Source organism: Ranitomeya imitator, chromosome 1 (genome assembly GCF_032444005.1).
Source record: "Ranitomeya imitator isolate aRanImi1 chromosome 1, aRanImi1.pri, whole genome shotgun sequence".
NCBI lineage: Eukaryota > Metazoa > Chordata > Amphibia > Anura > Dendrobatidae > Ranitomeya > Ranitomeya imitator.
Window position 1 is genome coordinate 192,319,377 of NC_091282.1, and position 14,257 is coordinate 192,333,633.

The 14,257-nt window shown below is 41.4% G+C and overlaps 1 protein-coding gene across 1 annotated transcript in view; it reads right to left on the minus strand.

The window, feature by feature from the left end:
* Positions 1-4,880: 4,880 nt before the first annotated feature.
* PGGT1B (protein geranylgeranyltransferase type I subunit beta) overlaps positions 4,881-14,257 on the minus strand; it is a 61,248-nt gene continuing 51,871 nt past the window's right edge. Inside the window, exons 7-9 of the mRNA XM_069753040.1 lie at positions 13,795-13,979; positions 13,490-13,598; positions 4,881-7,789 (exon numbers count right to left, since the gene is read on the minus strand). Of these exons, the coding sequence (XP_069609141.1) occupies positions 7,608-7,789; positions 13,490-13,598; positions 13,795-13,979 (476 nt within the window). The 3' untranslated portion in view covers positions 4,881-7,607. The remainder of the gene's footprint in view (positions 7,790-13,489; positions 13,599-13,794; positions 13,980-14,257) is intronic.

Sequence of the window (14,257 nt, forward strand, 5' to 3'; positions counted from 1 at the left end):
AAGACATTTGATAACACAAAGGAAGACAAGTATATGACACAGCATGCGACAGGAAGCTAATGTCAAGAATTACTCATCCTGTCACCGATCACCACAAAACAAGAATTACACACAAGTTATGGGTCTCTATCAGGCACACAAAATGTCGGTAATCAAGAGTGGAGATCGTGTCACCAAGACATCTACAACTTCTGAGGATGGAACATGCGTTCACTCAGCTTTGAGCAACACTTCATACAAAACAGGCACATACTAAAAGATGCGTCATAAGAGGCATTCCATATTGAGAGCAGAAAAAAGGGGAAAAAAGATGGAATGCTTTTTAAAGGTTCTCTGGTAGTCTGCAGTTTAAATACCCTAAATTTAGTGGTCTAGGGCAGAAGGGGATCATATTTTAGTTTCCATTTATACTACAGGACAGCGATAGCGAGATTGTGAGTCTTTTAGAAAGGTGGAAAATGAGCTATGAGGGATAACTATCAAATTCTGACAAGAACGGGATTATACTAGAACTACTTTTATTGCCATTTCATCCTTGTTAACCAGCGGTGTTATGCTTCTTGCTCCATTGCTTGATTATTTGGCCATTGTCTCTATAAATCACGAATATCATGGTTGCCAAACATGCGCAGCTTTAGTCTAGTCACAACGATTTTTTACATTTGTGGAAGATCTCTGTGGTTAGACCATTATATACAGTGGCATGTAAGAGTATGAGCACCGCTGGTCAAGATTACTGTTATTGTGAACAGTTAAGCAAGTTCAAAATGAAATGATCTTTAGCCCCTTCATGAAATGCTCCATACATTTCAAGTCTTCCCTTTGATGTGAGCTGTAGCGCTGAGCCCAAGTCTTTTCCGGCACATGTCAGCTGATTTCAACAGCTGACATGTGCCCGTAACAGCTACGGGTGGATTTGTGATCCACCCACGGCTGTTAATCTGTTAAATGCCACTGTCAATCTCTGACAGCGGCATTTAACACAATCGCGCTGGAAGCGCACCACTAATCCCACCCATCTGTGCCTGTGTCACATGACCGTGGGTCGCCAATGGGTTGGCATGACAACCCTGTGGTTGTCATTGCCAGATAGCTATGAGCACCACCCAGCAGTCGGATCTCATAGCAAGTATTTCTGCTACACAGAGCAGGGCTGAAGCCCTGCTGTGTATAGCACAGGCGATCGGAAGATCACAGCTTCTAGTCTCCCATGGAGATTATTGAAGCAACTAAAAAAAAAAAAATGTGGAAAAATTTTAAGAAATACAGTACAGACCAAAAGTCTGGACACACATTCTCACTTAAAGATCTTTCTGTATTTTCATGACTATGAAAATTGTACATGACAGAAAAACGACTGGCACATCCAAACTAGTGTGAGTTGGTGCATACCAGGAGCAGCTTCCTCCATATACAATATACCAAAAAAGGTTGCACTCTATCATGCCAAAGCATGTATAATATGAAATACATGAAATATGAATAGCAAAATGGCTTTTCAACATTAGGAAAAATATTTATGAGACTCTTTGCACAAAATTTGGCCAAATAGCGTGAGGCCATCAACCATCATCAAGGTGGCCTCATTAATCTGATGGGTCCCTGACCTCCCTGTCCAAACGTGGACACTTACCTAAGGCTAATGTCTGAATGCATGGGTGAATGTGGACACCTCTCTCATAAAGCCTACATATATGGGTTGGCCAGAACCAAATGTGATTAGATGTAATTAAATACCACATGGTGAAGGGAGGAGTGCTCAGTCAGTAAGCTAACCCATCAGATTAATGAGGCCACTTTGACGATGGTTGATGGGCTCACACTATTTGGCCAAATTTTGTGCAAAAGCATCTCAAATATTTTTCCTAATATTCAAAAGCAATTTTGCTATTCATATTTCATGTATTTCATATTAGACATGCAACCTTTTTTGTATATGAAAATTGTCCATTCACACTGAAGGCATCAAAACTGTGAATTAACACATGTGGAATAATATACTTAACAAAAAAGTGTGAAACAACTGAAAATATGTCTTATATTCTAGGTTCTTCAAAGTAGCCACCTTTTGCTTTGATGACTGCTTTGCACACTCTTGGCATTCTCTTGACGAGCTTCAAGAGGTAGTCACCGGGAATGGTCTTCCAACAATCTTGAAGGAGTTCCCAGAGATGCTTAGCGCTTGTTGGCCCTTTTGCCTTCACTCTGCGGTCCAGCTCACCCCAAACCATCTCGATTGGGTTCATGTCTGGTGACTGTGGAGGCCAGGTCATCTGGAGTAGCACCCCATCACTCTCCTTCTTGGTCAAATAGCCCTTACACAGCCTGGAGGTGTGTTGGAGGTCATTGTCCTGTTGAAAAATAAAATGATAGTCCAACTAAACGCAAACCGGATGGAATAGAATGCCGCTGCAAGATGCTGTGGTAGCCATGCTGGTTCAGTATGCCTTCAGTTTTGAATAAATCCCCAACAGTGTCACCAGCAAAGCACCCCCACACCATCACACCTCCTCCTCCATGCTTCACGGTGAGAACCAGGCATGTAGAGTCCATCCGTTCACCTTTTCTGCGTCGCACAAAGACACGGTGGTTGTAACCAAAGATCTCAAATTTGGACTCATCAGACCAAAGCACAGATTTCCACTGGTCTAATGTCCATTCCATGTGTTCTTTAGCCCAAACAAGTCTCTTCTGCTTGTTGCCTGTCCTTAGCAGTGGTTTCCTAGCAGCTATTTTACCATCAAGGCCTGCTGCACAAAGTCTCTTCTTAACAGTTGTTGTAGAGATGTGTCTGCTGCTAGAACTCTGTGTGGCATTGACCTGGTCTCTAATCGGAGCTGCTGTTAACCTGAGATTTCTGAGGCTGGTGACTCGGATAAACATCCTCAGAAGCAGAGGTGACTTTTGGTCTTCCTTTCCTGGGGCGGTCCTCATGTGAGCCAGTTTCTTTGTAGCGCTTGATGGTTTTTGCCACTGCACTTGGGGACACTTTCAAAGTTTTCCCAATTATTCGGACTGACTAACCTAATTTCTTAACGTAATGATGGCCAATCGTTTTTCTTTACTTAGAATTTGTATTATGGCAAGAAAAAAGCAGCTAACAGCCTAATCAGTAGGACTATCAGCTGTGTATCTACCAGACTTCTGCACAACACAACTGATGGTCCCAACCCCAATTATAAGGCAAGAAATCCCACTTAATAAACCTGACAGGGCACACCTGTGAAGTGAAAACGAGTCCCGATCACTACCTCTTGAAGCTCATCAAGAGAATGCCAAGAGTGCGCAAAGCAGTCATCAAATCTAAAGGTGGCTACTTTGAAGAACCTAGAATATAAGATAATTTCAGTTGTTTCACCCTTTTTGGTTAAGTATATAATTCCACATGTGTTAATTCATAGTTTTGATGCCTTCAGTGTGAATGTACAATTTTCATAGTCCTGAAAATACAGAAAAAATCTTTAAAGGAGAAGGTGTGTCCAAACTTTTGGTCTGTATTGTATATATAAAAGTTTATATCACCCCTCACTCACCCCCATTCAAAATAAAACAATTAAAAAAAATAAAAACTATCGTGGTATCGCCGATACCAGAATCCCCCGATCTATCAACAGTGAATTAATCCGATCGGTAAATGGCGTAGCGAGAAAAAGTCAAAATGTCAGAAATATGAGGGGGGGTTGGGGTGGTGGATCCAGGTCAGTGCTCTCTGGCCATGGACCTTAGCTGCACAAATATCCTGCGCTTCCAGGCACAGCATTTTAGTCGCCAACCTTGTATGACATCAACTATACATCGCCCAGGTGATATCTCGCCAGCTCCGCTAATCATAAGCGGAGCATGGGATCCCGGAGGGTAAGGAAATTTGCACAGCTCCTGTCCACTGCCTGAGAACAGACTTAGACCATTGACCAGGGTTGTGGCATGTGGCCTGCTCATCTCGAACACCAATCAAGACCCTGGGACCGATTTAGACTTCTTTCTCTACTATGGCTCCACTTACCTCCTCTCATTGTATGAAGACTGCTGCCCTCACACTTATAAGATGCAACAACTTTTTTAGCAACATTTTTTTCTAGTGCAAAAAATATGGCTGTGCTTTTGGTGAAGTTTAAGCGAATGTGTCATCACAAAATGACCTATTGTTTAAATCAGGTTTATGTGTTAAAAGTATTTTTTAAATATTGCTAGTAATGTTTTTATTTCCATGTCTTAATATTTATTAAAAATACAAATTGACAGGCCACTGGGGCTTTTTTAGATTACCTTCCTTTTGTATACGGCAATCCATGTGTACATTAGTCACAAGGTATGTAATGAGCGAATGCAAATGTCATTATGACGGGGGGGCGAGCTGTAACATCTCCTATTGTGATTGGTGGGATTGCCATTAGTTGTATATAGATGTGTTACCAGTCATTGTAATGCTGCCTCTGATGATAAGGAGCCTGCTGAAAACTCTGAAAGGGCAAGAAGAATGAATCTGAAACAGCTGCAGTGGATAGTGTGAAAATTGCCAGATTACCAATTTTTTTTCTCTTTTTAATACAGATTGTAATATTGGGAAGAAAAGGCCAAAAAGGTAAAAAAAAAAAAAAAAAACCCACAAATATCAAAATAATAGTTTATTTCATGACAACATATTCCCTTTAAAAGTGTTACACTTGATCATGTCTTATCATATATCACAATCTAAAGGGTTGTGCTCCATGGGTGCAGTATCACCTGCAGGCACTACTAAAATAAAGAAATTCCAGGGACCGATCCGGTTTAGTGTCCTTATTTATTTCTAGGCTTAGGTCTGAAGAGAAATATATAACAGACCACTCATTTGTTCCAATACAGACCCATCCAAATAAAAACAAGGATTCACATGAAGCAGCTGTACAATTATATTTATTGTAAAAATTTTTAGAAATCATTACTACAGACTCATTTACTTAAATAATGCACCTGTAGTAAAATGCAGCGCATAGCACACATTCTGTGGTCAATACTTGGCAATATTGTGCAATGAAGCTGGAAAGGATGAATTTTTCATAAAAATATTACTATGTGAGACATGCAAAATGCTTGAATGGTTTTCCTGTACAACAGATACCGTGTTTTAGGCGGACCCGGTATTTAGTACAATTAAACAGATAATTCATGAACCGTACATAGATATGTTACTTAGAGATTGCCAGGCTCTGAGATAAATGGTCATCATTTAATAAAATACTTGCTGGCAAAGGTCTTGTATATTACACAGGTTTTCTGACCTTTAAGAAAACAAGATGGGACGCTCCAAATTGCTGAAATTAACAAATGGCACTATACAGTACAGTGCAAACGTTTTAAGCAGGTGTAAAAAAAAATGCTGCAAAGAAAGAATGCTTTCAAAAACAGAAGTGTTAATAGTTTCTCTATGAAAGGGGTTGTTGGATAAAAAACCAATAAGTCTGCAGTCCCTCTGTGTGATTGCAAACTTCTGAATCCCCCCCCAGCGCATTAACTGTGCGCTGCAGAGATTCGCCGGTTTCAGACGCGAGAACGGAGGTTATGTGTAAGTTATACATACTCCCGACCAGGGCTGGTCTAGTGGGAGCAGCGCCATACACTTGTATGGAGCGAGGCCGCGTCCTGTAGTCGGACATGTCCACTGGGCGGCCGCGTCCTCGGCTCTATAAAAGTGTATGGAGCGAGGCCCCGCCCACTGGCCGGGAATATGTATAATTCATATATACAAAGGGTGTGAAGCCGGCGAATCCCTGCGCACACCGTGCTTGGCGGGGATTCATAAGTCTGCTTCAGGCATCAATTCTTTTAGGTACACTTGCACACAGTTGTTGTGGAACTCAGCGAGGAGGATGCTCCAAACATCTTGGAGAACTAGCCGCAGATCTCCTGTGTTTGTAGGCTTGTGAAAATACAAATGTAACTTGAAGAACTGATGCTGTTTTGAAGACAAAGGGGCCACATATTAGTACAATATAGATTTTGCTTTTGATCATTCACTTTGCATTTTGTTAAATGATAAAAATAAACTATTAAGATAATTTTTATTTATACTTTTTCCACATACACCTAAACCGTTTGCACAGTGTTCTCCTCCCCACTGCACCATTACTGGCTTGATTCCTTTACCTTCACGATATGATCTCACTTGACCTGGGAGCACAGGTGATTTCCTGTACCAAGCCCTACGATTTGAGAATATCATGAAGCCATTGTATTACATTTTGTTATAGTAAGTAATCATTTTACCAAACACTGCATAAATCATCAGTACAAGAAAATATAAGAAACATTGCAATATATTTTAATAAGAGAAATATTCTTCTTTTCCCACTTATAAGCCACTTCTTCCCCCACGCTCCCGCAATCTATCAATCTAAAAACTGCCAACATCATTCTCGATCAAAATAAGACAAAGTGCCAGCTCACTGAGGTATCAGATTACAGGTGTTTATTGAAGTCTATGGAGAGGAAATGAGAAATGGAGGGAAAGAAAGGCACACACCGACCCATCAATTGCTTTCTAGTAAGTGTTTTATGTCACACCAGAACTGGATTCCTAACTACACTGTTCAGTACTACTAAATAATCTCCTCCATGCTGCTGCTTCAGGGCTAGATAGCGACAAGAGAGCAGGAATCCCTCATGTCTGTGTGGTGGGAATGAGAGCGACCATAGCAGCTAGTCTACGTACACCCACTAGCTGAGAGACAACTGATAATGAGATGGAGTCTGCGTAGGGGAAAACTACAGGTCATACAATGGCCATGAACAGCGTTATTCCTCAAGTACACAACCCAGCAGCATATTCTGAAATGGCAGAAGCAATTTGGAGCCTCCTGCTTACATTTTATTTGGGCTGGAGGTCCAAGACGGCAGAAAGTAACCTCCGAGGGGTGAAAAAAATAAATAAATCACGAATTAACCATATCTTCCATATTTAGCTACACATTTAAACATTCATAAGACAACAAAAAATCTGACATGTTTGATATTTTTGCATTTCTCAGAAGTCGGTCACAACTTTTTTCCTGATGGGGAAACCTTGAGGTCGCTCACAGATCGTGGTAACGCTGGGCTTTTATTGCAACTCAAAGGCAACTATGTCAGTGTGAAGAACAACCCAATTAAACTTTTGGCGCACCCACTTAATAAAAACTGTGCAGACTGCTATTTAATATATCTAAAACTATGTTTAAAATAAGTTAGATCAGATCCACTTGATTTATTTTCTGGCCATGGTTTATAGCCTGCATAACAAGAATTCTCATAATTCACCTTCTATGCAGATTTTGTAGAATAAGATCTCTCTATTAGTACTTATGTGTTTTTGTGTCATAGGTACCAAATAAAGCTTTTACATGATCATAGGAGCAAATGTCTAAAGCTGCGGCATGATAAAGGGAGCACTTTTAAATAATCCTATCTTATAAAATCTATTTTTTATTGAGGTACAGGAGGAGTGGTTGAAGCCTGTTGTACAATGCAGTGCTACTAACCGATGAACACTTTGATCGAATGACTCCAGTACACAAAAGCACACTTGGTTAATACATGGCTTAGAAGTGGGGATATGGATCTCCAGCCTAAGTGATGATGGTCGCCATCAGTCATGTACTGAGGTGCAGATGATTGGAACTCTTTTCACAGTTCTTGGCTTTCCAGGAGTCATGGAGCTGCTGGAGATGTTTGTATGTTGTCAGGCTTACATTCAGTGCTGGGTGGACTTCATTAATACCAGACTCCCCCATCAAAGAAAGGCCACAGATCCCAAAGTAGGCGTGCAAGGCGTCTAGAGTTAAAAACATAATGTACAGATATATTACATACTTTGGTATTTTGTTCTTAGTTTTTAGTAAGTCGTAAGTTTTAAATATACAGTATTGAGCTAGATTCCAAGTGCGGTGTAATTGCAAAAAAAGTGCAATCCCACAATAGTTTTTTGTTTGTCTTTTTTGCTAGGTTCACCAAATGCTAATACTGACCTGCCATTTTGATTCTCCAGGTCATTACGAACTCATAGACACCAAGAACACTAGGTTCTTTTTTATTTAAGTGGCGAAAAAAATGTCCAAACTTTGCTTTAAAAAAAGCATTTTGCAATACTGGCAGCGTCTCCATGTTTTGTGATCTGGGGTCAGGTCTGGGGCTTATTTTTTGCGTGCCGAGCTGTCGTTTTTATTGATACCACTTTTGTGCAGATACGTTCTTTTGATCGCCTGTTATTACATTTTAATGCAATGTCGCAGCGACCAAAAATCGTAATTCTGGTGTTTTGACTTTATTTTCTCGCTACGCCGTTTAGAGATCAGGTTAATCCTTTTTTTTTTTTTTTAATTGATAGATTGGGCGATTGTGAAAGCGGCGATACCAAATATGTGTAGGTTTGATTTTTGTTTTATTTTGAATGGGGCAAAAGGGGGGGGGGAGATTTAAACTTTTATATTATACATTTTTTTTTTAAACTTTTTTTTTTCTTTTACTTTTGTCATGCTTCAATAGTCTCCATAGAAGACTAGAAGCTGCCACAACTTGATTGCCTCTGCTACATACAGGCGATGTTCAGATCGCCTCTATGTAGCTGAATTGCCGAGTTTTTATGAGCGCTGACCACTAGGTGGCGCTCATAGCAATCCAGCACTGACAACCATAGAGGTCTCAAGGAGACCTCTGGTTGTCATGCCGACAAACCGATGACCCCGGATCATGTGATGGGGTCACCGATGAGCGCATTTCCAGGCTGATAGCTGGAAGCGCGATTTAAATGCCGCTGTCAAGAGTTTGAATCACGATCCACCCGCGGCTATTGAGGGCACGTCAGCTGTTCAAAACAGCTGCCATGTGCCGGGAAAGATGTGGGCTCAAAGCCGATGCCCACATCAAAGCGGGGGATACTGACGTTGGCGTCCAATGTAGGGAACCTGTCGGCAGGATTGTGCACAGTAACCTACTTACGGTGTCAGGTCGGCGCCGTTATCCTGAATAAAATGATGCCTTAGTTGATGAAATCCTTCTTATGGTTGCTGTGTAATCTTTATTTTCAATTTTGAGGTAATGATATGCTCGTGCTCCGGGGCGGCCTGTGGGGGTCTTCAAGTGGTGCTCTGATTAGGTATTCATAATGCAGACTGCTGACAGGTCACTAATCCCTCAATGACCTACCCCCTAGTTTACATACTGAATATTATATATTTATACTAAAAAAAAACAACAAACCTTCTGCATGCAGGTGTCGGCCGTGGCGCCTGTGCTGCAGCATAATTGCATGTTTACTGTGTATACAATTATTAATTATGTTTGAGGTTATCCTGATATTCCAAAAAAGGAAAAAATCCATTTTAAAATGGTGCCCGCCTCGCCTGCGCTGTAGCAGTTATCAGTGATCCAATATCTGCTATTGCACAGGTGGCGCCATCTTGCTAGAGAAAAAAAAATTCCTCCTCCAAGATGGCGCCGCCGGCGCAATAGCTGCTGTCACTGATTAATCCATCAATCTGATATGATGGAAAAACAGCAGCAAATGTTGTATAGAAATGGTTGGTATCCACAAATAAAGTGCAACATGCAAATAGCAGATAGGACGTATCAGAGATATGCACATGCAAATACAAGGGATATAGATAATAGGAGTATGTATTATATAATCATGACATGATTAAGGGAGCTTAGTCTCCAGAAACGCGTTGAGATTCTTACCCATATGGTTCGTGCTGAAGTTTGTATCCTCCATGTTTAAAGTTTGTGAATAAAGAAAACTTTTTTACGGATTCGGTGAAGCTGGACATTCCTTTCTTTTTTTTTACTTTATACACCTGGACACAGCGGGTCCGTGCTCACGAAGAGTGGATTATGGCATCACGGGTGAGCTGGCTTATTTTTCGTCATACTGACACCTGCAAATACTTATTATACTTAAATTTTGATACCTAATCATATTTTGCTCTTTCTGGTGTCTATCGTTCTCTTGTACATACAGCTATATGAAAAAGTTTGGGCACCCCTATTAATCTTAAGCTTAATATTTTATAAAAATTGGTTTTTTTTTGCAACAGCTATTTCAGTTTCATATATCTAATAACTGTTGGACACAGTAATGTTACTGCCTTGAAATGAGGTTTATTGTACTAACAGAAAATGTGCAATCTGCATTCAAACAAAATATGACAGGTGCATAAGTATGGGCACCCTTATCATTTTCTTATTTTATATACTCCTACCTACTTTTTACTGACTTACTAAAGCACTTTTTTTGGTTTTCTAACCTCATTGAGCTTTGAACTTCATAGCCAGGTGTATGCAATCATGAGAAAAGCTACTTAAAGTGGCCACTTGCAAGTTGTTCTCCTGTTTGAATCTCCTCTGAAGAGTGGCATCATGGGCTCCTCAAAACTAGGGTTGAGCGACTTTTACTTTTATAGGATCGGGTCGGGTTTCACGAAATCCGACTTTCTCAAAAGTCGGGAGAAAGTCGGGTCGAGTGAAATCGGCCGATCCTATAGAAAAGTCGGGGTCGGCCGAAACACGAAACCCAATGCAGTGCAATGGGATACTATGGTTCTCAGGGTCCGAAGGAGAGGAAACTCTCCTTCAGGCCCTGGGATCCATATTTAAGTGTAAAATAAAGAATTAAAATAAAAAATATTGCTATACTTACCCTCTGACGCGCCCTGGTACTAACCGGCAGCCTTCCTTCCTTAGAATCAGCGCGTGAAAGACCTTAGATGACGTCGCGGCTTGTGATTGGTCGCGTGAGCGGTCACATGGGCGGTCGCGCGACCAATCACAAGCCGCGACGTCATCTAAGGTCTTTCACGCGCTGATTCTAAGGAAGGAAGGCTGCCGGTTAGTACCAGGGCGCGTCAGAGGGTAAGTATAGCAATATTTTTTATTTTAATTCTTTATTTTACACTTAAATATGGATTCCGATACCGATTTCCGATATTGCAAACATATCGGAACTCGGTATCGGAATTCCGATACCAGATTCAGAAGGCTATAAAGGCACAGATGATTGGCCTGGGGAGACCAAAACATCCAACACCGCGGAGACACCATCACGTGTTTCTCAACGCAGTGATTCCAGAACACTGCCCCCATCCCTTATGGGAAATATGCAGATGCATGTAAAGAAGCTGCGGAGACACCATCACGTGTTTCTCGACGCAAGCAGTGAATAGCCAGGCCTTTCCCCGGGAAGGAACAACCACGGGAAGGGCAGCATCCTATGAAGGAAAGCCACCTATGCCAAGCATGGTATCCATCCACAGACAGCTGTTTCGGGGTTTTTGCCCCTCATCAGTGTGGAGTAGGAATCTGGCTATTAGGAGCAGTGCCTAGTAAAAAGGCTATAAAGGCACAGATGATTGGCCTCGGGGAGACCAAAACATCCAACACCGCGGAGACACCATCACGTGTTTCTCAACGCAGTGATTCCAGAACACTGCCCCCATCCCTTATGGGAAATATGCAGATGCATGTAAAGAAGCTGCGGAGACACCATCACGTGTTTCTCGACGCAAGCAGTGAATAGCCAGGCCTTTTCCCGGGAAGGAACAACCACGGGAAGGGCAGCATCCTTTTTACTAGGCACTGCTCCTAATAGCCAGATTCCTACTCCACACTGATGAGGGGCAAAAACCCCGAAACAGCTGTCTGTGGATGGATACCATGCTTGGCATAGGTGGCTTTCCTTCATAGGATGCTGCCCTTCCCATGGTTGTTCCTTCCCGGGGAAAGGCCTGGCTATTCACTGCTTGCGTCGAGAAACACGTGATGGTGTCTCCGCAGCTTCTTTACATGAACCAGATTCAGAAGATCGCCGACCTCATGGCCGACCCCACACAGGGGTCGGGTCGGGTTTCCTGAAACCCGACTTTGCCAAAAGTCGGCGACTTCTGAAAATGGCTGACCCGTTTCGCTCAACCCTACTCAAGACAACTGTCTAATGATCTGAAAACAAAGATTATTCAACATAGTTGTTCAGGGGAAGGATACAAAAAGCTGTCACAGAGATTTAACCTGTCAATTTCCACTGTGAGCAACATAGTAAGGAAATGGAAGAACACAGGTACAGTTCTTGTTAAGGCCAGAAGTGGCAGGCCAAGAAAAACATCAGAAAAGCAGAGAAGAAGAATGGTGAGATCAGTCAAGGACAATCCTCAGACCACCTCCAGAGAGCTGCAGCATCAACTTGCTGCAGATGGTGTCACTGTGCATCGGTCAACTATACAACGCACTTTGCACAAGGAGAAGCTGTATGGGAGAGTGATGCGAAAGAAGCCGTTTCTGCAAGCACGCCACAAACAGAGTCGGCTGAGGTATGCAAAAGCACATTTAGAGAAGCCAATTTATTTTTGGAAGAAGGTCCTGTGGACTGATGAAACCAAGATTGAGTTGTTTGGTCATACAAAAAGGCATTATGCATGGCGACCAAAAAACACAGCATTCCAAGAAAAACACTGGCTACCCACAGTAAAATTTGGTGGAGGTTCCATCATGCTTTGGGGCTGTGTGGCCAATGCCGGCACCAAGAATCTTGTTAAAGTTGAGGGACGCATGGATTCCTCTCAGTATCAGCAGATTCTTGACAATAATGTTCATGAATCAGTGACAAAGTTGAAGTTACGCAGGGGATGGATCTTTCAGCAAGACAATGATCCAAAACACCGCTCCAAATCTACTCAGGCATTCATGCACAGGAACAATTACACTGTTCTGGAATGGCCATCCCAGTCCCCAGACCTGAATATCATTGAACATCTGTGGGATCATTTGAAGAGGGCTGTCCATGCTAGGCGACCATCAAACTTACGGTAACTGAACTGGAATTGTTTTGTAAAGAGGAATGGTCAAAAATACCTTCATCAAGGATCTCATTAAAAGCTACAGGATGCGACTAGAGGCTGTTATTTTTGCAAAAGGAGGATCTACTAAATATTAATGTCACTTTTCTGGTGGGGTGCCCATACGTATACACCTGTCAAATTTTGTTTGAATGCAGATTGCACATTTTCTGTTAGTACAATAAACCTCATTTCAAGGCAGAAACATTTCTGTGTCCAACAGTTATTAGATATATGAAACTGAAATAGCTGTTGCAAAAAAAACAACAACAATTTTTATAAAACATTAACCTTAAGATTAATAGGGGTGCCCAAACTTTTTCATATAACTGTATAGGTCTAAGCAGTCTCCGTTATGAATGCCTAATCAGAGCACCACATGAAGACCCCCACAGGCTGCCCTGGAGCACGAGCATATTATTACCTCAAAGCTGAAAATAAAGGTTTCACAACAACCACAAGACAGATTTCATCAACCCAGGTATTATTTTAATCAGCATAACGGCGCCGACCTGACACTGTGTGTAGGTTACTGTGCACAATCCTGCTGACAGGTTTCCTTTAAATTCTACTCAGGCTATGACACATTAGTGCAGAATTGCACAGAGGTATTTAAATGCATAAAATTATAGAATAATAATAAAAAATACCTGGATGGCTGTCTGGCCACTTTGCAAAACCACCAACTAAACGGTCTTGGGTAGATAAAATAAAATTTCTGTTTTTCTCAAAATTTGTATACTTGAAGATGTCTAACAACTGCAATAATAGAAAAAATGAGATTTAATAAGATTAGTAAATGAAGAATGGCAATACAAAACAATCTGTGACATACATAAATGTATGGCGTAAAATCCAAGAGACATGAGCGGTAGAAGGCAATGAAGCTACTCCTATTACTAGCAAGAAAGTTACAAAAAGTTATCAAATTTAGTTATAGTTAAAGAAATCTTACCGTTAGAGTTGCTCCCACCCAAAAGGAATAACAGGTGTCAACTGGCTTGTTGGGTCGCCCATGGAAGCCATTCTGTTGCCTCATGATGCACCATCTTCTTATTCTGTGGAGTTCTTTCTCAGAGAAAACATCTTCAAGTTTTCCCATGAGACACAGAGAAGCAATACCACAAAACGTGGAGCCACCTATTATAAGATAACAAGTGTAAATAACTGACAAAGTGCAGTAAAAAGCATTACTGAACACATTTTACATTTCTGATATATCAACAAAATGTAAAATTAGACAACAAGATGCAGATTATACACAAAGCATGATTTTTTATTTAAGGATATTCACATCTGTTGCTTTTGGAGCACAGTATGTGAAATCTCTCCTCACAGCCCAACAGGGTGTTTAATAATCCTTCAAATACAGCCAGTGTAAACTCACGAACGTCTGCGATTGCTAGTCTGCTGCCGAG